This window comes from Pezoporus flaviventris, unplaced genomic scaffold, assembly GCF_033815535.1.
Source record: "Pezoporus flaviventris isolate CSIRO_AGI_PZ_B2104156 unplaced genomic scaffold, CSIRO_AGI_Pfla_v1 ptg000001l, whole genome shotgun sequence".
NCBI classification, from domain to species: domain Eukaryota; kingdom Metazoa; phylum Chordata; class Aves; order Psittaciformes; family Psittacidae; genus Pezoporus; species Pezoporus flaviventris.
Window position 1 is genome coordinate 6,469,163 of NW_026892549.1, and position 25,700 is coordinate 6,494,862.

General features: G+C 47.3%; 1 protein-coding gene across 7 annotated transcripts in view; it reads right to left on the minus strand.

Annotated features, from left to right (window-relative positions):
• The window catches only part of HEG1 (heart development protein with EGF like domains 1), a 57,395-nt gene that overhangs the window by 25,038 nt on the left and 6,657 nt on the right, over positions 1–25,700 (minus strand). For 3 of the 7 annotated variants that reach the window (XR_009746911.1, XM_061472809.1, XM_061473138.1), the window contains exons 2-13: positions 12,350–12,628; positions 11,022–11,156; positions 10,267–10,557; positions 9,412–9,612; positions 8,609–8,917; positions 7,891–8,193; positions 6,464–6,796; positions 5,299–5,607; positions 4,256–4,585; positions 3,223–3,528; positions 2,389–2,718; positions 44–1,405 (exon numbers count right to left, since the gene is read on the minus strand). Coding sequence is in view for 6 of the 7 variants with exons in the window: in XM_061472809.1 (XP_061328793.1) it covers positions 44–1,405; positions 2,389–2,718; positions 3,223–3,528; positions 4,256–4,585; positions 5,299–5,607; positions 6,464–6,796; positions 7,891–8,193; positions 8,609–8,917; positions 9,412–9,612; positions 10,267–10,557; positions 11,022–11,156; positions 12,350–12,628 (4,488 nt within the window). In the remaining variant the exon portion in view is untranslated. The remainder of the gene's footprint in view (positions 1–43; positions 1,406–2,388; positions 2,719–3,222; positions 3,529–4,255; positions 4,586–5,298; positions 5,608–6,463; positions 6,797–7,890; positions 8,194–8,608; positions 8,918–9,411; positions 9,613–10,266; positions 10,558–11,021; positions 11,157–12,349; positions 12,629–25,700) is intronic. The other 4 variants (XM_061472888.1, XM_061473060.1, XM_061472974.1 and 1 more) reach the window with 4 other exon arrangements.

A 25,700-nucleotide genomic window follows, 5' to 3' on the forward strand; every position in this document is an offset into this window, starting at 1 on the left:
TCCTGGTGTCCCCACCACTGATGAGCACCACTAGGCACATTACCTGTTGCTGGAGATGACATCCTCAGCCTTGGTGTGCTACCTGATGGAGGAACAGTGGTTGCTTTGGTAGCAGCCAGAGTAGTTGCAAGGCTCACAGTGGTCTTGCTGGTTGGAGAGGCTTCAGAAGGACTCGTAACAAGGATGCTTTCCTCGGTGACTTTACCAAGCCTTGCAGTGGTGGGATCCACAGCTTCTGTACTTTCACTAATGGTATAGACACGCTTAGTGGCAGCCGGCGTTTGAGCTCTATGGTCTTTCGTAGTGCTGGCATCACCTGGGGTTGGTGGGTGACTGGCTGGTGTTGTCAGCGCAGGTTTCACTGTGGTCCGTACAACCACAGGGATGATGATGCTGTGGTTTGTGGCACTCAGTGAGGGGGTATGGGGTGCCTCTGTTGGCCCAGGCTGTGGGGCATCACTGGCTGTGGTAAGCAGCGGCGTTGCCTTCCCAAAGCTGCCCCCCTGGGAAGTGGTGACTCTGGGTGAGGTGGTCTCTGTTACTGTCACGGGATCAGAAACAGACACGATGTGTCCACCAAGCTGCTCCATAGGTGCTGTAGGAAGAAGAGACCCGGTGGAGGTAAAGGTGGTGCTGTCTCGGGGCTGGTGCGTGACATTGTGCTTTTTGGTCTCTCTGTGTGAGCTCCCAGCCACGGCAGCTGTGGAGGGCACCCGCCTGACCACAGTCGTAGCTACAGAGGTGCTTGTTTGATTGCTATCATTGGACTGTGAGACCGATGATGGCGATGAAAACAGAGGCAATAAAGATGCTAACGAATAAGATGGGGAAAACAATGAGGAAGTGGGTGAGGAGGATGACAAAGCCTGCAGAGGGGATGAAGATGCCATTACAGAGGACAAGAGTGGCTCAGATGACTCCGATGATGTAAACAGATAATTTGGTGCTGGTGTTGATGACAGTGAGTGACGCAGAGATGACAGTGAGGAAGGGGCTGGAAATGCTGATGAAGATATAGATGACCTGCCAGTGGTCATCAACCCAGAGTCAGTGTTGAAGAGAGTTGTATGTTGTACGCTGCCTGCAGAAGCAGAAGTCAACTGTTTGGAAGAGTGTACCAGCAACGGCTCTGTAGATGGTTCAACAAAACTGCCTTCTCTGGATACATTGTTCCTCCTGTCCAGTGCCACAGAAGATTTTGATGGATCAGAAGGGTTGGAAATTTCAGGAAAAAAAGTGGAACTTTCTGAGGAGTCTGCAGAGGTGCTGCTATTCGAGATAGACAGGAGGGTCCTTTCTCCTCCTCTGGTATATGTGGTTGAAATGTATGTGCCATCCGTATGAGAAACTGAGGTCCTTTTCTCAGCATCGATGCTATTGACTGGCTGATGGCTGCTTGAAAAGCCTGGATTAAAAGAACAAAATATATTAGAAAGGTGGAGTAGTATGAAAGTATTTTGATGTCATATTAAAATAATTCGTTAATTACATAAAAAGTTCTTGTCTGTGAACTGGCCCATGCTCTTAAAAAAAATTGGAGCGCCATCCAAACATAGGTATTGAATTATGAGCCTGCATTTAATTGGTTCTAAAATGGTGAACTCAGACAGTCACAAGGCTTCTGCGAAATACATAGGTTTCTAAAACACTGTTCTTTCAGTATTGCTTTTCTCTAATGTGATTGAGCGCTTATCATTCCATGATATTTTGTGGCAAGCTAAGCAGGAAAATATATCTGTTCTCTTTATCACTTGAAATTTATGAAACTCATATTCTCTTCTTCTTATCCTCAACTCCCAACTAAAGAATATCCATCTTCTTCTGCTGATTTGTTTTTAGATACAGTGATCTTCTTGCCTCTGCAAATGAATTTATTACATTATGTTACTTTGCAGCTTATCATGAACTCACTGATTGAAAACTGCAGTCAGGAAATCCTAAATTATTACCACATCGGTCTGCAAAAAATTCAGATTATCTACTATAAAAGACGCAGTCAATTTCAGGATGTACAGCTAAGCTCAGCAATCTCTAAAAATAAAAAATAGAGTATTGAAAACTTGATTTAATTCTACGATTAATTTCGGTCATCGTGAAACACTTGAAAGTATCACCCAAAAGAAACCAGTTAGGATGAAAAAAAAAATAATGAGGACATCAAAACAAGAGAGTTTCCCTGCTCAGGTTCATGGCTTCGCTTCTGGAATGATTCCTAGCTAGAGGGGTCTGGTTTTGAGCCCCTTGGTAAAAACTTTCCCCTGAGTGAACTCACAGGTGGCATTGCATGGACTAATAAATGAGAATTTTGTATACAACATAGATAAATGCAGGGCAATATGAACATCCCCCCACCTCAAATGTACACTGGGTGTACACTCACTAACTTACTTGTGAGATCGTTTTGGACAGAAGAGTAAGTGGGTAACTTGGAAGAACGTGTGAAGAGCGTCTCCGTCGCAAAGCCCCTGCTGGCGGAGGCATTGACTGTCCCACTCTGCTCCGCTGACACCGTCTGAGCTGGCGCTGGAGAGCTGTCAGTTTCGGCATAGGAAGCAGAGCTACCGGTGCCGCCAGCCAACACACCATCCGTCACTGAGTGCAGTGTCCTCTCTCCACCCCCAGCAGACCTGGATGAACTGTACACAGGATCAGTGATGGGGCTGGGCATCCTTTCCTCAGCACTCAAGCTGCTTAGGGAGTGATGGCTGCTGGCCACAGCTGGAATAGGATCAAAAAGCAGGCATCTAATTTTTATCATCTCAGAGTAGATAGCACTTGTGAGTTCTACAACAATTCTGCTTGGAAATGCAGATTAATAAAATTGCACAGATAAAGATTAAATACAGATTAAGAAGATCTCACATATATATCACCTTAAATGTGGGTTTTATACAAAAAGCTTATTCTAAAGAAAGAGAGAGAGACAATCAGTACCATTAGAGTCACAATGGCATATAATTATCACCACAACCCAGGCAGGCAGTGGATGTGTCCTGCAGGAGGAAGTTACACATCTCAGTCCTGGGATGTTTTTGTTAAGCATCAACAGCTGCAGATATGCAATACTAAGCAGCAGAATCACCACTGCTTATAAATCCTCATCACGATACCCACAAAACTCTGACATGTTTGTGGTCGTATCAACCCCATGGAAGAGGGGAGTGGAGGGGCAGTACTGTGTTTTCTATTTCAAACTCCATCCCAGAGTTGAATAAAACTCACCTGAAGGTACACGGGTAACTGAGAAGTAGGTGGAGACCCCGGATGAAAGGGTGACCTTGGGCTCTAGATAGCCTGCTTGGCTGGATGTGAAGTGTCCTGCTCCAGGCCATGCTGTGGAAGATGGGAGGAAGCTAGTACGGGGCTCCCTGGCCATGTCTGTGTGAGACATGGGGCTTTCTGCTGCTGTGCTCCACGTGCCATGGTTAGCTACAGCCTGAGATGTCCCCTCCTTGTGGCTGGAGAGTGTGGTCGAGATATATACAGTGTCAGTAGGAGCACCAGAAACTGTTCTCCCTCCCTCTGGAACTGCAAATCAGATATACACATAGAATTATTTAAAAACGTTTATTTTGCATATTAATAATACCTTTGAGGACTCTTCAGGGACTAAAATCTGAATATGTCGATCCCCACAGTGAAGGTGTTACTTGGTGACCAGCATGACTTATTTGCTAAGTGGGGTTTTCAGGCAGCCTGTACTTTCCCCCTTTACTTTTCTGGCATTTTTACATCAGAAAAATTAAACAGATTGGGGTGCATGGTGTTTCTGGAGGAGAATGGTGGCAGGAATGTAGGAACTAGTCTAGAAGGTTGTGCAGAAAATTCCCTTGGGCAGATCAGTAGCTTTCATACCTGCTCTGACAGGACAGAGCAGAGCTGAGCTGAGCAGAGCAGAGCTGAGGCTGAAATACACAATAACTGGGATAGGAGGAATGGCAAAAGGTCCACCAATTCCTTGCCATGTCTCATGCCAGGCTTCCCTGGTTTGAGTGCTCAGGTCAAGGCTACATGACAGCTTTGAAATATGGCCCAGAAGAGCTGCCTGGCTGTCTAGTTCCCAGCATAAGGAACACTGCCCCAGATGTCACGAGGCAAATAACTCACCAGCTATACAATGCTAAAATACCATTCACTATAAACCAGACTTACTAAAAAGGCAAATCTAGTTTAAAGCTAGACAACTCGGAAGCTCAGGAGGGTGGCAAGGCGCAGGGATGTCCTCAACAGCAAACCTGGAAATCAGAAGACCCACCTGAAACACTTGGTGGAGGCAATGGGACTGAAATGCTGGGAGAAAATGCAGGCAGTGGCTTTGTTGGAAGTTCAGCAAGTCCAGCACCACTCTGTGAAACACTGCTCTGCCTCCCAGGCTCTGTTGCTGATGAGGATGGTAGGAGAACCACATCGAAGGAGCTGGTGTGGGGCGAAGCAGAAGCAGAGCTCCCTGCCACATTGGATGCTGCATGGGTGTCTGACACAGGCACTGTGCTCCTCTCCCCGCCGTTGGTGGGTATCACTGAGCTGGGTGTACTGGTGAGAGGAGCATTGGGCAGGCATCCTCCTGTTGCCAAAGTCCCTTCAGCTGAGAAAGAGCAAAGCAAAATACAATTATACACCCTAAGCTATAAACAGGTGGGTGTGCTCTCTTCCACCACCACCCTTAGGCTGATGGCAAAGATACGACGGAAAAACCAAACCTGGAGAAAACACTAACCGTGAAGACATAACCCTTTCCTGTGCAAGGAACTGCTGCTCATAGGAGAACAACTTGAAAAGGGCACCAGGAACAAGCTGCAAGAGCTCTATTGGTTTTGCTTCCCTTCAGTGCTGCTCCAGCACTACAGTCCAGCCATGGGAACAGTACACCTGCAGTGCCACTGTGGTGGGTGATGGGGGGTTACAGCAGCACCAAAGTCCCTGGTACTCGAAACAAAGCATGGCAGGCTTGTATGGGATCAATAAATACTGCATTTGCATCCCAGGGCAAGAGTCTGGAATGACTAGTGTTATGTGCTGTTTGTATATACACAGCCCACAGGGCAGTCTTGAAATTGTGCCGTCTCAGCAAAGCACACCAAATCTCAAGGCCAGACTGCTCTTGTAGTAAGGCTGTTGTTTTTTTTCTGGTGACTAAATGTGAAAAATAGTTAATGCACTTTTCTCTGGAAGTCGAAATTTTCTTCCATGATGACCAACACCATTGTCCAGCACTTTTTTGCATGCCCCTACTCCTCCATTCAGAGCAGTCGTTAGAGGTCTATAGGAAGAAGCCCCATGGGTACAGTCAGAGCTCACCTGGGGAAATGCTTTCTGAAGCAGGTGGTGAGCCTGCAAGAAATGGGTCTGTGGATGACACAGTGGCACTTCTGCCACCACCACCCTGGGCTCCCAAAGAGGGCTGAGTATGGTCTGGAGAGCTGACAGATCTGGTATCAGTGGTGGAAGTCTCTGTTGTTTGGACCAGTCTGGTGCTGGCTGGCAAAGACCTTAACGTTCTCCCTCCACCCTTGGCAGCTGTTGTGGAAGCAGAGGTACTGGTGGTAGGGAAATTGGTTCTTCTGTCTGTTGCCAGGATGCTGAATGATACATGGCTGCTTCCAGTAGCTAAGAGGTGATAAAGAAATAATTTACGTTTTTATACATACAAAACTATAAATAAACAGATGAGCTTTCTTCCAGTAAAACCCAGAGGCAGCAAGTACATACACAATTAGTAAATATGAAATCCAGAGAATCATCCAAAGAAAATAGGAAATTTCCAAAGACATTAATCCTTCATACAGAAATTTGCCTTCTAAAATCATGGTTTGATGCTGAGAAAACTGCTATTACATAAAAACTGTTGAACTATTAACACTGAGCACTTGATTTCATCATTATGTGCCTGAGTGCACTCCATGCTGCTAGAACAAACAAATACTGTAACAACACAGAAAAGCCTGGAAATCAGTTCAGACAAGGCACTGCACTGAGTAGTATGATGGTCTTCAAGAAGGACTCTAAAGAAATGGGACTGGGAGATCAAACCCCTTCAGCACCCCAGTAAGGTCTTGGACTGAGCTGCGACGTGAAGGACCTCAGAGACTACATTGAAAGTTGCCTTAAATTCGTTGAGCTGGTCATATTTCTGTGAAGCAGCATGGACCAAGGGGTAGGACAGAGGGCAGCACTGAGGTCTGTCCCTGGGACTGCAGGCACATGATCTAATCCTTGATCTAATGCTGAGTTCTTTTGCCTGTTAAATGGAGAAACTTTCCACATATGTGCCCTTTCTGTAAAAAACCCAAACTACATTATTTGGTCAAGCAAGAGCTGAAAAGGTTCAGACACACGATCACACTGTATCCTTCCAAACAACATATTCTGCACAGATGAAAAGAGTCAGGCAAGTGTGAGATACAGTAACAGTCCTCCTTTTACTTACAAGTAAAATGGTATTTCACTTCTAACTTGAGCTCACCTAAGGAAGGACCGTCTGAAGGAGAGCGAGAGCGTGTTAGCACAGAGTCTGCCATCCACTCGGTGAAATCCGTGATTTCTCTGGACCCATGAAATCCATAGGTCTCTTTCACAGAAGATGTGGACAGGGATCGGATTGTGCCCAAGGTCCTGTACATGCCACTAGTGGCCGTGGAGACTTCTGCTGTCCATCGGCTACTGCTGGTGGCAGATCTTGGGGACCTCCCACTGCTGCCTGCGGCCATGGCTGAAAAGAAAGTGCTGGTGGGAGAGGAAGCACGGGGGTTTTTGTTTGTTGCTGAGCTGTCAACTGGTTGGTGGCTGCTTCTGACACCTAAGACACAATAAAAGCAGTTTGATTTATGCATCTAGAACTAGACATCTAGGGCTTGTTTATATAGCGCACATTTCTATGCTGTTCGTTGAGAAATTGAAATGACCAGGTTCTCAAGCTGGAAAAGGCGCAGCTCTGGGAAGAGTTGAACCCTTCACATCCAAGCATATGTGGCTTAAAAAAAAAAAGCCATGAAAATCTCAACTTGAAATCAGATTTTTGAAGTGCAGGCTGTGCACAGTATCCAGTTTATACATTTAAGCTGCCTTTAAAACGTCAAGCTAAATCTAAAGGATGAGCTAAAACAGTCCTGACTTAGGTTTTCTAGTGACAGTCCAGAGAGCCAAGCTGCCACCTCAGTGGTGGGCCGACAGCACAGCTGCGGGGCCGAGCGCCCCGCAGCACTGGGCACTCAGGTCCGTGCAGGGCAGGCCACAGCCTCACTCACAAGATACTCAGAAACACCCCCATGCCCCAGCCTCATGTTCAGTGCAGCCTGATTTATCCCACGCTTAGCAGGCATGCTGCCCAGGGCTCTCCCATACTGCAGCGCTTGGGATGCTGGTATTTCACCAGCTCACCAGGAGCAGGAGCTGCACTGTAACTCACAGAGTGATGGGCTGAATTACGAATTAATAGTGGATGGTGGAGCAGAGCTCATCTGGGACCACTCCAAGGGCATGGGACAAGTCAGCAATGTTGTAGCTGTGGGGACTCTCAGAACACTGCCTCTCTTACAGATCAGCATGGCAGATGCAGTGCCAGATGATGGCTGCAAATCCCCAGCAAAAGTGTCTCTTGGCAGGCAGAATGTGCATGCACATATTTCTGACCAATGACTGCTTTTCCCAGCACAGGAGTTGCATTAGCAATGAGGACATTGATGGTTTTCACTTTTTCACCCAAAAGCTGAGATGCACTCCCACCCTTTCCACCAGCCCCACTGTCAGCCCAACACAGCCAGTAATAAGAATATCCATGTATCCAATAACAACTGATGGACATATGTAAGAGAAAACAACATAGGTATATGAGATCTTGTCCAGCCCCAAAGCAGCCAGCTTTCAGACTAACGAATTTACCTCTGAAAGTACTTTCGGAGGCAGAGAAGGAGCTTGTGAGCAAAGGCTCCCTGGGAGGCATTGGGAGATCAGAGGTTTCCTGTGAGCCACTAGGATGGTGTGTCCTGGCCCCTGAGGAGGAGAATGTCTCCCCTGAAGAGCTGGTGGGGTTGGTGTTATTGGCAGATCCCTCTGTCATGCCAGTTGTGTGGCCATTTGTGGGGTACCCTGGTGCGCCTGCTGCCATACTGGGCAAGTCAGCACCGTGGGTGTCTGAGCGCAGCATCGCCTCTTCTGCAGCTGGGACGCTCTTGGGATCGTAATTGTTGCTAAAGGCTAAAAAATTGGAGAAAAGAACTATAAAACTGCATGCACATAAATGAAAACAGCTGGGTAGGTTTCATCCTGCTATGATGTAGACAGTAGATGCAGATAATGTATATGTGAATATTCTATATGGAAATATTTCATACTGGGAAATCATTAAGACAGGGAAAAAATTGTCTCTCTATAGGAACTGCTGAAATTATTGCTTGCAAAATTCAACTGAAAATTCAAGGAAAATCTATCCTTTTCTTCCAACAAGAATAATATTTATCCATACTTTCATTTCTGTGAAATGTTTTTAAATGTACAGAATGTGCCAAATACAATATTATTCCTTCTTTCTTTAAAATAAGAAGGATGTATTTTGTTTATAAAGGATCCTTAAATAATGTTCTGAGTTATATGGCTAGCTATCAAAACTCACCTGGAGAAGTGCTTTCCAAAGCAGACGATGAGCCCACGAGTGACAAGTCTGTGGCCCCTCTGCCACCACCATACTGGCCTCCCAGAGACATCCCAAGGGACTGGCTCTGGGCTGAAGAGCTGGTCATTTCAGTACCAGAGGTGGAAATCTCTGCTGCATCAGCCAGCCTGGTGCTGGCTGGCAGAGACCTTAACATCCTCCCTCCACCCTTGGTGTCTGTTGTGGAAATGGAGGTGCTGGTGGTGAGGAAGTCTGAAATTCTCCTCTCCGTGGCTGAGCTATTGGATGGCTGGTAGCTGCTTCCAATGGCTACAGTACAATAATAAAAAAAAAAAGATTCATATCATACATATGAAATTATAAACAGATGGATGCATTATCTTCCCAGATGCTTAGAGTGCACGTACAGATATTAAAACATAGGAAGTTTTCAATCTGGACAAAGTACTCTTCTGAAAAAGCATGAATCCCCTCACTGCAGGAAGACCTTGCACAAAACCCGGGGCTCACTGCCAGGACAGCACAGCTTCATGAGAGGTGGCGTAGCTCGGCCAGTGGGAAACCCCATGGGATAAGGACTGCAGGGACTTGTCTTTAAATCCCACCCAGTGGAAATCAGTCCAGGCTCTCTTAATATCTTTTTGTAGCTTGAGCACAGCATCAAACAGCAAAGGGGAGAAACCTGAGCATGGCCACATTCCTGCGTGAGCCTGCAGCTCAATTCACATCCCAAGGCTTAACAGAACACGGAAAAATGTTTAAGGAAGCACAAAATAGGGTAAAACAACAAACCATAGACTAACCAAGCTCACCCACAGCAGTGCTTTCCAAAGCTGGGTGAGAAGGGGCAAACCCATGCTCTGTGGAGGGCCTGGGGAAATGTTCCTGTGCTAGGGCCAGCAAAGAGGTCACCAAGGCCAAGGGCTGAGCTGCTGCTGAGCCAGGTGCTACCCTTTGGATACTGGACATCAGGTTTTCTGCAGCCCTGATGCTGCTCCCAGCAGCTGTGACAGAGGGAGAAGACATTTCAGGGTGAGAACGCTGCAGTTGTGTTTGCTCCTGGCAAGCCCAACACATGGAATAAGGAGTAGGTAACACTTGAGGTTTTCAATAAATTTGTGTGGAGTGGGGTAAAGCCTCCAGTTTTGAGAGCTCCGGGAACTAGTTGCTTGCAAAGCAAGCGAGAGGAAGCCACGAAGACCAGGGCTCTCATGTTTGCTGTCCTGTATGGGTTGTTGAAACAGAGGCATCTCTTCCTGTCTAGCTGAGAGCAAATTCCCCTGGCATGGTCATGAGTATGGATTACCAACTTCATGCAGCACTCAGGTGGAACACACAGCTCAGGTAGGGCTGCGACCTCACTTTTGCTCTGTAGCTGGCACTGAACCAGCTGAGATATTTCACAGTTGCAGATGCCCACCCTGCAGAGAACACAACAATAAGGTCCGAAGGCCTTTTTTATGTTTAATAGAAATGTTGGACCAAATTATGTCTTCTGTTGTTTTTTCCTGCTTTCAGCAGGAAATTTCAGCTAACCATCCAAATAATAACAAACAGAATATACGCAAAACGCATCATCTTCTCTGTTCCAAGAAAATAAAAGCTATATAAGGGCTTTTTAAAAGTATAAACCAAGTCTGGGGGCCAGCAAAGCTCACCTCCAAAAGTGCTGTCCATGGCAGGCGATGCTGTGCGTGAGGGGCTTGTGGAGTTGCCAATGACATTCCTGGGGTGCAGCATGACACTGTTTGCAACAGTCTGGCTACTGGCTTGTGGGGAGGACTGGGGCTGTCCTGGAGAGTCAGGGAAGGGAGTGCTTGGGACGGGCAGCAGCGTCCCTCCACTGCTCCCCGAGGGGCTTGGTGAAGTGGCTGCAGTGCTTACAGGAGGGCTACCAGATGGCTCCTTGCCTATCCAGCTGCTCAGCAGTTGCAAGGGGTCACTGGTGCCTGCAAGACAATGGGGGAAAACAAATGAGTGCACAGAGACAGGCTGAAATGCCCACCCAGCATCCTGCATTGCCATTCTCTGCCTACCCCCCACAGTCAGGGGTCCCTTTGCCCGTACTCTCCTATAACAACTTTATGTTTGGGAGCTGCACCAAGTAATCCATAATTCTCAAGACTAAGAGAAGCCACACGGATCCTTTTCTCCACTCTCATGCATGAAGCAAGCCAGAAAACTGCCCTGAGCACATGGTGAGGGTGGAGGGCCAGATCCAGCGCACAATGCTCTAGCAATGCAAGGGGAGCCAGCCTTAAATGGTGCCCAGTTTCTCCAGGTAAAAGCATCCACCTTGTTCCCAGGCTGAACTGGGATGGCTCACCTGAGCGATGAGTCTCTGCAAATGAAGGTAGCATTGCTGTCATGGTATTGTCAAACCCCGCCACACGCCAGGCCCCATGGGGCTCACCCAGCATCCTTTCAACCGAATCAGTGCTGATGGCTGCCAAAACTGTACTCTCAGCAGCTGCTGGGGTGCTGGCAGAACCCAGAGCCTTCCTGTCTCTCTCCCAGCTGCCCACAGAATGATGATGGCTTCCATTAGCTGGAAAGCAATGCAGGAAGGGTCATGGTCTTTACTGTGAGAGTGATAAGGCACTGGAAGAGGTTGCCCAGAGAAGCTGTGGCTGCCCCATCCCTGGAAGTGTTCAAGGCCAGGCTGGACAGGACTTTGAGCAACCTGGTCTAGTGGAAATGGGGTTGGGACTGGATAAGCTTTAAGGTCCCTTCCAACCCAAACCATTCATGATTTCCCCTGGAAAAGTTATTTTGTCTCTGCTGGAGTGGCAGCAACATCACTCACAGTGGTACCCACCCCTACCATATGCAATAGATAGAGTCACAGCTGCATCCCGTTTCCTTTGTTTAACACTGAGCACACTGCAGTAGGGACTGCTAGAAACAGAGGGTTTCTGTCACAAACATATAGCAGTATTTCAAAATTTGTCCTCATTTGTGTGTGGCAAAAGAAACCCAGATTTAAAACACAAACAAAAACAGAACAAAAATAAACAAAAAAAAAAACTCAAAACATTAAAAATGCAGAAGGCAATAAGGAGTTTATGGCAGGACAGCCAGCTGCTGGCACCCTGGGCACCTCCAAACTTTTTTCCCTAAAAAAAAAAGAGGAATTCTCTGTGCTCATATCTCAGCAAGACACATTTCATCCAGGGATATTGAGAAAAAAAATGAAGTGGAAACAGGGCAATTAGCACAGCCTTGTCGTCCTGGTGTGGGAAAAGGTTTTGATTTAATGCATGCTTAAAAAAGTACATTGGTTTATTCATGACCACAGTCCCACCAATGTGGTGAAGATTATGAACAAGTCCAAAGGTAAGCGTTCACTTGCAGGATTTGCACATGAGGACCTCAGCTACAAATCATGATGCAGCCGGTCAGATATTTTTATCCCAGGCACTTATAAGCTAGGTTGGGTTCATGATGGGGTTCAGCTCCTCCTTGAAAGAGGCATGGGGAGTTGGGAGTCTCCACTCTGCGTGCAGCCTTCGAGCTCCGTGGATGGGCAGGACTTTTGAAGGTGATGCCGGGTGTTGAATAATGACAGCAGCATCTCCCAAGAATCGCTTTCATCGTAACATTCAAAAAAATCAGGTTTTGATTTCTTCCAGAAATCTGAATTCCTAGCACTGGGGATAGGAATATTTCCTAACCCACTGGCTATGCTTGGACCATGGGCTGAGTGTGGCAAACAGGGACTCTGGCATCAACGAAACTTACCGCGATGATGGCTGTAGGCAGGCAGGTGTGTTGCTGTCCCAGCAGATGGGCTCTCTGGGGGTCCTGCTCCCAGTGGGGTGATATCCCCACTGCTGGTGTGGGGACCACTGTGCCCCATGACCCCATTCACTGCTGGCACCATACCATGCCTGGCAGGCAGTGATGCATGCTCCCTGCTCCCAGCCAGTGTAGTCATCAGCTCCACGCTGTCCATGAGGGCACCAGAAGTCCTTATCTCTGTGTACGAGCTTCTGCTTTCCTGATGGCTACTGTCAATGACTGAAAGGAAAAACAAGAAAAAAATCAAAATCCCATCACCAGTGCTGGACGTGCAGGCACGGCGAGCTGCAGTAACACTACGGCCAAGCCCTGATCTCATTTACACTGGAGAAAATTCTGCATAATCAAAACACAGACATGAAATTTATTTTGGATTCACACCAGTGGAAATTCGATTGGCCTGTGGGGACAAATGCTGAAACCCACCTTTGTGCATAAGATTAATTCAATTCACACCCCCGCACTTTTTGTGTGTTAGGAGAAATAAATCTTTAAAGTAGCAAAAAGAAGGTCTTAAATATTTTTATGGAGATAGGTACAGTGTAGAGTTGTCTGGGTTTCAGCTGGGACGGAGTTAACTTTCTTCCTAATAGCTGGTGCAGTGCTGTGTTTTGGCTTTAGTCAGAGGACAACGCTGATAACATACCAATATTTTAGCTATTGCTCAGTAACGTTTACCCTTGTCAAGGACTTTTCAGTCTTTCATGCTTTGCCAGTGAGGAGGAGCACAAGAAGCTGGGAGGAAGCAGGACACCTGACCCAAACTAGCCAAAGGGGTGTTCCATACCACAGCACATCATGTCCAGTATATAAACTGTTGAGAGTAACCCAGAAGGGACTGATCAATGCTCAGATTGGGCTGGGTATCAGTCAATGGGTAATGAGCAATTTGTGCATCACTTGCTTTTTTAATTATTTTTCTTAGGGTTTATTCCTCTCTCACGCTTGCTCTTTTTCATTACTATTATTATTTCTTGCTATTATATTTTACTTTATTTCACATATTAAACTGTTTGTATCTCAGCCTACAGGCTTTACCTTTTTTTTTCTTCCAATTCTCCTCCCCATCCCACTTGGAGTGGACGGAAGGACTGAGTGGCTGCAAGGCACTTGGTTGCCCAGCTGGGGTTAAACCATGACAGGAGCCCATGGGAAGAGTGTGTATGTCTCCAAAGCTAATGGCTGGCTGGAGCCCAGCACAGCCCATGTGCCCCACCCCAAGGGCATAATGGGAGTGGGGAGGGCCCCACAGCTCTTCTGCTCTCCCCTTCAGCCAGCGCTGATGGGACGCCTAACTTTAAATCCCACGACCGCCAGAGAGGTAGCATGAAGCTGGCAAAGAACTGCAGAGCAAACAGGACTGTTGGCATAACCCATCCAGCCACCACCAGGCACCAGGACAGAAGGGATCAATGTATGATGTGGGTTACACTGGCTATCCAGGTGCTGAAACACCCCAACGTGATAGGCATTTTGGCATATTTGACATTATGACATTAAGATAAGACATTTTAGAACATGAGAAACAAGATAGAGAATTTTGTACATCTGCAGGTCCATTTTCTGTGCGCAAACATGGCCAGAGCCCCTGTTCCATCCTAAAAGTGTTTGGGTCTCCTCTCTTGCTCCTGCTACAAGGCTGCTCCAAGCTCCCACCTCTCCCATCATCCAGAATCATTTTCTCATTTCATTAGAAAACGAATGAACACACTTACGGAATAAATGTTGGTTGCCAAGCCAGCATTACCCTTTAGTTTAGCTATTCCCCTCCCTGTGCTTCATCCCCACCATGCCGATGACTAACAACAGCAATCTCATCCCCTCTTTGCACAAGTTTCTTCTGCATTTCTACATCTGCTTATCTCATGGACCCAAAAATTACTTCTTCCAGGGATGCAAACAGGCATTACATGCTTTATGGGATCCCCAAAATTGCACAGATGGCTGTGTGCATCTCTAGAATAGAAATGTGTTCCCAAATAGAGCCCTAAGCAAGGACTGAAGACAGCTTCTTGGCTTGCTCATTAACGCTGACCACTGGTAGCAGCAGTGAGACTCAGTGAGATAGTTGTGGCTTTAGATTTGGGTCTGCCTGGAGCAGGGCATCTAGTGACAGCTGCTCTGAGTGGTTGCAGTGAGATTTGCTGGGGGAGCTGGGGTTTCCAGTCCACAGTATCAGGCAGGACTGCACAAGGATTTCCCTGCACATCAGTCATGAAAACAAGGAACAGCCATCCCTGCCAGACATTATAGCCCCAAGGCTTGGCTGGCACTGAAGTCTCAGATGCTCTTCAAAGCCCACAGCAAGTCAAAGCAAGTGCAAATCACAGTGGAATCATCTGAAACAGCAAAATCCCAGTTTTGCCCACTTTTCATATAACCAAAACACAATCTCCAGGCTGGAATAGCCCTATGCCCGCTCCACTTGTTGAGTAGGCAGAATGGGAGCCTGGCTAGGGAAACTGAAAAAAGTCTGAAGCCTCTCAGGAAACTGAGAAAAGTCATATATTTTGGGAGGCAAACTCACCCCACTTTGCAACTTTGAGATCCAACAGGCTATGTGGAGCCTGTCACACACATGGCAACTCTAAACAGGGCTGCTGACTGTACACAAGCAGCAGCTAAAGGCACAGCTCAGACTAACCAAAACTCCAGTGTTGAAGGTTAAGCCCTGCATGCCTGTCTTTGGCCTCCAAGCATTTTCTGTAAGAAAGCTGTGCCTCAGAGAAACACCCATGGGACACCTACTCCTCTTTGCCTTGCGTGTCTCCTTGGGGTTTGCTGTACCTGTCATGCCAGAGGTGGCAGCTTCAGGCATGGTCTCCTCTATCCATACAAAATAGTTTCAGAGGGAACTCAGCAAGAAAAAAGATACATACAGATGGGACACACTGCACTTCATCATGGGACTCTGAGCATCAGGAGGCCTAAGGAGCTTCAGTGGAGCAGGGCCCCTTGGGTGCTTTTATTGACATCCCTAGCCATGGCTATGATGCCAACCTCACCAAGCACACCAAGCAGCCGCTGCCATCTGGAGCCTGCTGTGCGCAACCTCCTGTCCCATCTAACAAGCTGCTTGTTGTTACCATTTGGATGAGGGGATGTGAAGTTGCAGGGGACGCTTGCCACACTCATTTGCAAGCCAATATCCAGCCTGTAATTGTAGCCCACAAGTCCATTTATAGCGGCCCCCAAAAATTTGGGTGTGCTGGAGGGTGGTGCAGTGAATTTCTCTCCTCTCTTGCTAAAAGCTTTCAGCTGTGCAACCCATGCTTACTGTGCCTCAGCAGCCAGAAGAAAGAAGGCAAAGCAGCAGATGCTCAAAGGAATCCTTAGGGGATGAGTATAGACAGAGGGAAATTTGCTTTCTTGTGTTGCCAAGTCATTTGTCAACAAGGGCTCCAGCAAGGCACTCTAAAATATATAGCGGGGCACCACAGCAAGGCGTTTAATTGCCACTTCTTAAAAATAACCCTGGAAATGCCAGCAAGCAGAGCCTTCAGCTATGAACCTTGATTGAATGCAACCAGTTCAAAAGCAAAATGCTGCTGGTTGCTTATCTGGTTGTTGTTCACCCTACAAATCCACCCTGATGTTTTCTCTATCCTCTTTTGGCTTTGCAGAGCTTTTGGGAATAAACCAAAAAGAAAACCCTTCCCCTTATCATGGGCACCAGCAAACCTGGCTTTGAGTGCAGCCAGAAAGTGGATGGGCTGAATAAGAAGGTATTATTTACACAGGCTTGTTAGAGTCATCTGGCATATTTAACTCTGCCGTGCAATGTATGCCAGGTCCTAGAGCAGGGAGGAAAACCTTGTGTTAGCACAGGCTCAAGTCCCCTTTTCAGTAGGCACAAAGCAGGAGCTATGCTCAACAATCAAACCCACAGCGTGTAGTAAGGAAACCTGAAAACAATCAGGCTGTTCAACAAAATAGACATGAAATCTCAGCTCATCACACCACCATCAAGCCTGCCAAAAGTTCAAGACAACTGCAGTCTCCTCTGACTTGCCTGCGGAAATAAGCCTTCAAAGAAAACCCTCTGTTGGAGCGGATGGACCAGATGCAAACATCGTCCAAAAAGAAATACATGTGGGACCATCTGGCCTCCCCTGATGCATTAAAGGTTTAAAGCAGTGGCCCTTTAGCTCAGGTACTGCTTTGTCACTAACAATTTTGTCACATCCTAAGCTGGCAACTGCCTTCCACGGTTTAACTCCACGCAGCTGCAGCCATCGAGAAATATTTGACTACCAGCACAAAACTCTCCTGCCACCCACCGAACCGGTGTTTTTCCTCCCAGTTAAAACTAGCAATGATGCTCACCAGACAGGTTGAGGCTTGGACTTACTTTTTCCCTCGCAAGCATAACAAGCCCACGGCTTGCTGGGAGCTGAGTTATAATGCAGCCAGGACAAACAGATGAAGTTCCAGCTGATATCTCAAGGCATTGGGCTTGCTCCTGGCAGCCCAGCTGGATGTCTACCTTGTGAGACTCCTGAAAAATCCCTTTTGGACCAGCCATTTTCTGTCTCCATCCCTGGGTGGATGCCAACACTGGCATTGCCTTGGCCAGGAGGTGGCTGTTGCTGGGGCAATGTCATGGTGATGCTCAAGGCTCAACCATGGGACAGCACAGCACCACAACACAATGCTGCTAGTTTGCAGCAGCAGCTGTGGTCGCTCGTGGACATTTCAGGACAGGGAATAAGGAGGAATGTATCTTGCTAATGCCAGGGGAGAAGGATCCTTGCAGGAGTAGTGCAGCCAGCCAGGGTTCCCTATGAGGTATCCCAGCACCGCTGCTTTCCTGCAGAAGGTATTTTCCTCCTCAAAGGGCAGAAAAATACTCTCCTGACTGGGGAACACAAATTTAATCTGTGTTTGCACACCAGAAAAACCATTAGTGGTTGCTTGGCTGCCCAGAGCAGCCCTTCACCCCAAAGCAGTCCTTCCTGAGGAGAGTAGCCTTTCCCTGGAGATCATTCCTTGTACAGCTGCTCATACAGCGGCTGCTTTGCCAGGGCTACAGCCATCCTGGGAGCATCCCATGCTGAGCGGAGCATGAGTGAAGAGAAAGCAGGCTCCTCCCGAGGACAGACAGCTATAATTATAAAGCCCACATCTGTTAACATTGCATAATCTTAACATCACCCAAGGCTCACGGAGGGAAAAATCTCATCTCAACTTCGAAAACTCCTTGCGGGTTGCAGGGAAGGGTTAGGAAGAAAGGCATGCTGTGAGAGAGAAGAAGCGGGGAGCAAAGCCAGGGCTGCTGGCCCCACAGCGGGTGGCACAGGTGGCTGCTGATCCCCACCAGGGCCAGGGCCAGGCTCTGCACCGTGTTTTGAACGGCTGCTGCGGATGTCGGGATCATGGGTGGAGACCGGTTAGGAGCCAAGTGAGTTTGTGCGAACAAAAGCTACAGCCCTAAATCTGGACCGTCCAGGGCTCTCTGGGATTTTCAGTTTCCTTCCTTGTTCTTGCCCTGAAAGAAGCAGTTCGAGGAGGGAGGGGATGCGGGGGGGGGGGGGGGGGGGGGGCTGAAATGGAGCTTGAAAAAAAGTTTCGTACTTGAGACAGGTCAGTTGAGCGTAAACACACTGATAATATTGCTTGGGGAAGGTCCCTCGTGTACAAAGCATGGGAAGAATGCAAGAGGTTTTTAACCACATGTGGTCAACCCTTTTCTGCTAATTCTTTTTATATTAATAAAAGGGATTATTCAGGCTGGACAAAGAAAGGGGACATGAGAGGGTGGATGGGGAAGAGGTACAGGAGCCCTGCCATTGCCTTCTGCTCTGCTGTGGGGCTCAGTTTGCATGGGGTACCCTATAGACACATTCACCACCAGTGCCTTGCTCTGATCCTAGTGCTGCTTGCCCTCTCCCCACAGAGTCCCACACAGAGCAGGACTTTAAATCATTTTAACCATAATACAAAGAGTTTATACACCCACCAAAGGTGACTGGAGCTCTAATATGCCAGCTCGAGAAAGATGATGAGGGCTTATTGCCAGCTAGAAGACCCTGCAAGCTCTGAGTGACAAGGTCCAGGTTAATGTCTACTTGGCCATTACGGGTAATGGACGCCCACAGCACTGGGGACATTGCCATGTACCTGCACAGGGACATGCCTCAGCCCTGCTTATATCAGGCCATGGCACTTCACTTGCAGTGCTGCTTTACGAGACAAAAAACACACTTCGCTTCTGCACCACCTTGCCTCTGGGATCTGTAAAACCACGAATGGTGTTAAAGGCCATTTTTGCTTCATACCCTTTTTTTCATGATCCCAGAGCCTGATGCTCAGAGATGTCATAAGAGAACAGAAAGGATCCAATTACTGTTCTTAAGAGCATTACCCTTAAGCAGAAAAACAAGTACTCCAAAATAGAGTACACAGAAACCTGTGGTTGTTTCCAAAATCATGGGATGCATGCATATAGCCCACCTGCAACTAGGGATAAAACCTGCACAGTGCAGGGACAGGATATTGTCCTACTTAACCAGTGGTTTCCAGCCTCTTAATTTTGCTGTCTTAAACATTCCCCTGGAGAGGTGTAGGCTTTCAGATCACCAATCAAGCCTGTGAAACCCTTACTAATCTTTCTCAGATAGTTCAGGTTCAATACAGAGATCCCTGGGACCTCATGGAGCCATGCTGCCTGAAAGCCACCAGCCCAGAGCTCAGAGCAGCACCTTAAACCTCTTCCCATGAGCTGTTTTTAAACAGTTTTTGGCAATTGAATTTTAAAAAAACCTCCTGTTGTATTGTCAAGCCTTTGGAAAACACATACAACTGTAAGTCCACTTCCAACAAGGATAAAACTGCTTCGTGACTACTGATACTCCTAAAAAAACTCATAACCAAGGCTTCACTAAAATCCCAATCCATCCATTTATACATCCAGTGCAGAGGGGACCAAGCCTCTAGCCCCAGAGAGGCCCCACAGGGTCTTAGGATCAGTGTCCTTGTTGCCTTTCCTGAGCAGAAAGCCCAGATTAGCTGTATTTGATTGCTTGCCCACTCATTTATTTTCTACCTCAGAAGTGTCCCCTCCGGCATTGTCTCCCAGTGTTAATGTGGGAAAAGCCCCTGCAGCCCCATGGGGTGTGAAGGCAGTTCTTCCCCAGCACCAGCTGATGGGCCCCGAGGCACTTACCAAAGGGATTTCTTTCTCACAGTTTCCAGTAAATATTAATAAAAATAAGCAAAAAAAAATCTCCTGAATCGTACAGCAATCTGAGCACTCAGACCTCCTCTCCTTCCCTCTCCTACCACCCTGCAATGCTGAAACGTCTCCAACCACCCTGGCTGCACCATGGATTCCAAATGCTAAATCCCAGCACCAGGCTTTTCTGTAATGGCCTGCAGAAATGTTACAGAAAATATGACCACCATGTAGCACCTCTCCTTCCTTTGCCGAGGTTTGTAAAGTCCCTTGGAAGCTTTATCTGGTGGGAAGCCAATGGTACCCTCGCTGGCACCCGTGAAGCCAGAGCAAAAGCCATTCAGGGACCCAGCCCGGTGTCATTTTAACTTCTGCTCCCTTCCGAGGGCAGTGCTGCCGGAGACTGTCAGACGGCTCGGGGAGGAAGTCTCCTGGCAGGGCTCCACCAAAGTGGAGTTGCTAGGTCACTGGAACAATAAAAAGGCAAGAAAAAACATCCTGGCTGCAAAAAAGAAAGGGGAAAAAAAGGAAAAAAGCCATGGCAGCGTGTGCAGTCCTGGTTAAGTGGAAAGAAATAGGGCTGGAGAGAGCAGGACGATGCTGCTGCTGGCTTTTGTAAGCACAAATCAGACTTAATTTCTAACACGGACTTTTCTCCAGAGCTCTCACATAAATAATTCCAGAAACCTGGAATTTTTCTGCAAGGTTTGCAATTGGTAAAAATCACACATGGGACAGTATTTCCAGGGAAGCTAGCTTGCTGCTATGGAGAGATTAATCATCATTTGCATGTTAATCGGGGCATCACAATCCATGGTGTGACCTCCTCGTGCCATCACATGCCCCAACAGCTGCCCACGTTCATTTAAACTGATAATATAAGAAAACTGCCTCCAAGCAGGGCTGTACTTGGTGATAAGGGGCTGAGCAGCCCCACAAGGTGCAGAGAACTGTGCAGCTCCTCTGTAAGGAAAGGTGTCAGAAGCTTAGAAGCTGTCGGATGAAATTTTGCTTTCTGAAAAGTTTAATTTCAATTCCAGAAGGGAGCATTAGCTCACTCTGCCTGACCTCATGTATAACCGAAGTCATTCTGTGTAGCTTATTTACTACAACATAAGCTCAGTGACTTATATTTGACTTAAATGGATACTGCAGACAAAAAAAAAAAAAAACAACAAAACACACCACCCAAAAAAAACTATTGTTATTTGTGGTTATTTGGGATTGTGCTTAAACCCACAAAAACTATGGGCTGAAATACAGATTCTTCTGCATAAAACCTCAATATGCACCGAAAAGTGATGCCCAGCAGTGGGAAGAATATGTATGGCAGGAGCCATCCTCTCCAGAAGCTGAAGATTCTGGCCTTTTGGAAACTCAGAAGAAAACAAGGCTGTATTTTCATGTCAGACTCTGGAAAAAAAAAAACACAGGTCCCTGCTTCAAAGTGGTCTGAGCCCAGGGGCTGCTTCCCACAGCCAGGAGGGGAAAGTAAATACTGGAAAGATGGAGGAGAGAGTAGGAAAAGGGGTGCTGCAACACTGAAAGGCCACACCAGGAGCAGCCGGGAATTGCTATGTGCCCCTTGGGGCAGAGAGATGCTGCCCATCACCACACAGTGGGCTTTGATCCAAGTATCTTGATCAGAGCTCCAGCAATGCTCTTAAGAAGAGCCCCCTGGGGAACAATTCTCTGTGCTTAACGCTAAGCATGTGCCAAAGAGCTTTGCTGACCAGTGGCTGCACCAGAAATTATGACCAACCTGTGAACTGAGCAACTTCGCAAAAACACAATGGGGATAAGAGGGGTGAAGGGCCCTCTCAGATGCAGGAAAATCACAAGGCTGCCAACAGATGGATGCAGTTTGGTGACACACAGATACAAGGCTCGCTGGATTCTTCCTTCCTTGTAGACTAGCAAAATCCAAGCCCACCCCAGAGGAAAACTGACAGCAGCCCAGCTGAAGGTGGGATGCAAGGCGTGGTGTCATGGCAGTGGAAACCATGGATGTTCTTGTGGCTCCTACTCTTCCAGCAAGAGATGGTGAGACTTGTGAGGGGATGGAGAAAAAAACAAACTGGCAAAAAAAAAAAAACAACAAAACAACAGCTTAAAGAGAAATTAATCCCCAGAAAAGATAAGGGCCCCCACCTCCCTTCCCCCATCTGCTGCGAAAGGATGATGATCTAAATCGCATTTCCTAGATGACACCACACTGATCAGCCGCCGGAAGTGGTGGTGGTAGTGCTCAGGATGGAGCCGGACCTCCTTCTTCCAGGGGACAAGCCAGGTCCTTCCCTGCTGCACCCACCAGCTGGTCACCACTGTCACCGCAGAGGAACAGCATGCCCTGGGGTAGCTGGAGCAGGCGTCTCTCCCACTGCCCCATCGCTGCTCTCCCACTGCCTCTGCAGTCACACATTTCCTTTCTGAGAGCCAGGGAGGAAGAGATTTACCACTTCCAGTGCCTTTCTGCGTGTGTTTTGGGAAGGCTGAAAACAAGACACCTTCTTCCGGCTGCATGAAGGTCTCTGCTCTGCAGCAGGCATCCTGTACCTGAGCCCTGCAGCCAGCACTGAAAACGGGTGATGGCGAAGGGCAGGATTGGACTGTCACCCTCCGAGCTGTCACTGAGAACTCACAGGGAGCTAGGGTCAGGTCAACAGGCTACCTTGATGCATACAGGTACTGTGTGATAAGCAAGGCAGCGCACTAGATTAAGAGGCCAGAAATCTCCACCCAAGCCCCATCTGCCCACACACTGACTCAAATTACCCAGCACAGAGCCATCTCACACCAACTGTCTTGGCACGTTCTTGACATCAAGTGGCCATCAACTTTGGTCTTAACCTAACATGTGATGTGGCTTACCCAGCACCATGCAATCTCCAGGCATACCAGCAATTTGCAGGACAGGATTATAAGGACCTCTGTCTGCACAGTATGGACTGTTCTCAGAAGCCACAAAATTGCTGGTACTCTCATTCTCCAGGTCAGAAAACTCCTGGTCATCATTTGGCTTTCCTCATGCTTCATATTTGCTCTATGCCCCTCAGAAAAGATCATCTTCATGATTATCCTGCACTCTCTGATTAAGTTTCCTTCCTAAAAAACATCCTTTAAAAGGGTTTTTATCTACAGGGTTGGCCACAAGTCTGATACTGCAGCCCCATTCTCTATTTGCTGAAAGAGCTGATAATGTCCTAAAAAGAATTAACATTTATATGTTAGCCCTGTAACTGAAGCTGAATCAAACAATGATGACTGTTCAAATGCCTAAAGCTACTCAGAGGTATTTTCCTTTAAGCTCTTCCAAGCTTGTACCATGGGTAAGGAGCTTTCTAAAGATGCCTTTGTGAGCACCAGCTACTGAAACCCTTCTCCTTGTCTCTCCAGACACAGATACAATTATACCCTGCTCCAGCACAAAGATAAAGGCTGAGTTACAAGGGCAGTATTATGCTGCACAATCAGGGTCCTTGATTCCAATTGACAAGGAAAGCAAATCATGCACAGTTGGTTTGCTGATCTTTCCACTCCTGGAAATTCATTCCCATCAAAGGGTAGAATTAGTTCAATACACAGCATTACCTTTTGGATTGACTCTCCAGATTGCTGAATTTCCTTGTCAGTTTGTGAGATCTTACAAGTTATGCAGGGTCAAACCTGGCCACCATTTGCATGGGATATCTTTCTTTGCAGAAGATTTAACTACCATCTACTACAGTTTCCCAGATAACAAGTGTTTTCTTACCCATGATGGCATGGACGTAGCAAGTCAGCTATTTGGAGGTGCTGTGAAACCCTTCTCTGGAGAAAATTTTTTAAAACGTGTTAGATAAATATCTTCTGGGGTGATCCTGTAAGGGGAGACATCTTGAAATCCCTTGGGAGACATCTTGAGACCGCCTTTTGTTTTTATAGATTGCTCAAAACCAAAGCCAAATGAAAAACCTCCCAAATATCTAAACTTCAACCTCCACCTCACCAACTTATGCGTACTTCAGAAAGTGCTGTCCTCCCCCCAGAATAGATCCTGTCATACTGGCTGGGCAGTAGTACCATCCTGCTAGGCCACCACAGAAGGTATCCTTCTGATAATATATCGAAGCCAAACCTTCAGCTTAGTGTGATTCACCCTGCTTCAGCAAAGTTCAACAGAACGTGACGTTTCATGTCAGCCCTCAGGGCTTGAGAGATTTTCCACAAGAGGAAGGGTGTTAACGCCAGCATCCTAACAAGCAGTGACATGGATGATTGTGCTCTATCAAACCAAATTCCTCTTGTCACTGCAGATGCAGAAGAGCCTTTTAGCATGCTCTTCAAGAAAAATAGAGCCCTCTTTTGGTCCCAGTAACCCAAAGGAGCTTGCCCATCAGCCCAAAACTCCTGTGCAGGGTTTCTTCCATGGTCTGGAGATTCCTAAGGGAATCTGGGGGTGGTTCTGGTGGTGGAAATGACAATGATGTCTGCTTGGCTATAGAGGAAAGAGGTCAGACTGATTCCTGTAAAGGCCTTTAAAACCTCTGCCATCACAGCATGCTGAAAAATGCTGAGAAAAATACCCTGAACATATGTGTGCAATACGATGTCCTCTGGGAGATGCAGCCTGGGCTGCACACTTGGGACAACAGTTAACCCTGTCCAGTTAACCATTCAGGCACACTTTGCACAACTTTCTACCAGACCACTTAAAAATCCTCCTCACTCCTTTCCCAGCTGATTTAACCTCAGAGCTAACTTAGCCCAGGGTCAAAAAAGGGTATTTTTTTTTCCAAACTTCAGCTGCAAGATCCTTCTTGCCATCTACCCACTGTGCAAAAGGTCCCTCAAACATCTCTGCGCTTGCCTTGGTGAAGGGAACACAAAGGTCATGGCATTTCCAGAAGACGTTTTGCAAGGACTGACTTGGGAGCACAAGACAGGTTACGCACACATATGGGCAAAGGGAAGGACCTCCAGCATTTGGTCACATTGACAGTGACAGTTACCCTCAAACAGTTTAAACTGGCCAGACCACAGTCAGGACACTGCAAAAGCAGTTTTAAAAGTCCTTGTAGCTTCACATCCTTACAAAGGATGAAAAGGCAGATGGAGCTTGCTTCTCCCAGCGGAGAACCAATCTGCTAAGGTCAAGGCGCTTGCACAAGGTATTCAGACAGCTGGACACAAAACAATTGGATTTGTACCCAATTCCCCTGCTGCACTGCCCTGCACTTCTTTGCACACCCTCTGTTTTCCTAGCAAAGCAAGCCGATTAAGATGGTTGCACTTCTCCTGCAGACACACAGGCAGAGCCCTGCCAAGCAGGACTGCGTGAAACAGCCTCTCTGCCTGGACTCAAAAGCCTCTGGATCAGCTTTGAACTAGTGGTATTGTTAAATACAGCCAACCTGGACTTCTTGAGTGTCTCCTGAATTTGCAGTTCACTTTTTCAAGGGGTTTTTATCTACCACCTCAGTAGCCAGCTGCTCTTCTTCTCACCCTCTAAGCAATTCTCCTGTAATGACAACTCTAGGAGTTGGGGTTTTAAGGAAAGACAGCCAAATCTTAGGAGTCTCTCAACACAGATCCTGACTTTTGGCAGCAGCGCTCCCTCGCCCACAGCCGAGATGCTGACTGCAGCTCAGGATATGCTTAAGTAGCCAACTGCAAAACTATTTATTAAATTACTCCAAGTCAAGGGCACAGCAGATGCAGAAACAGATATAACCCTCCCCAACAGCCCTGCCTGCACAGAGGACAGGCAACGGGAAATACCTTCATCCAAAGCCATGCGAGGGACTGCAGGCAGCAGCATGAGAGCAGAGACAGGTTGTAGGATGTTTCCTACGTAGGAAATAGGTTTGAGTTTGCATTTCAGGCACTTTATAAATGTTGCATCTTTTGTATTTTATACTGGTTTCTGAAGAGGTAAAGCTTCTGAAACAGCTTAATTTCTCCTCCTATATCGAAACAACTTAGCCTGGAAGGCAGAGAGCTGCAAGACAGCAGGCTGCTACAGGTTTTATGAAGACCAGAACTTAAGGCTGTAGTGGGTGTCTGACTTGGGAGCTGCTGAACCCAAACCAAGAAGGGTCCCTGTGTTTCGTTCCATGCCCTGGCTGTGGGATCTGT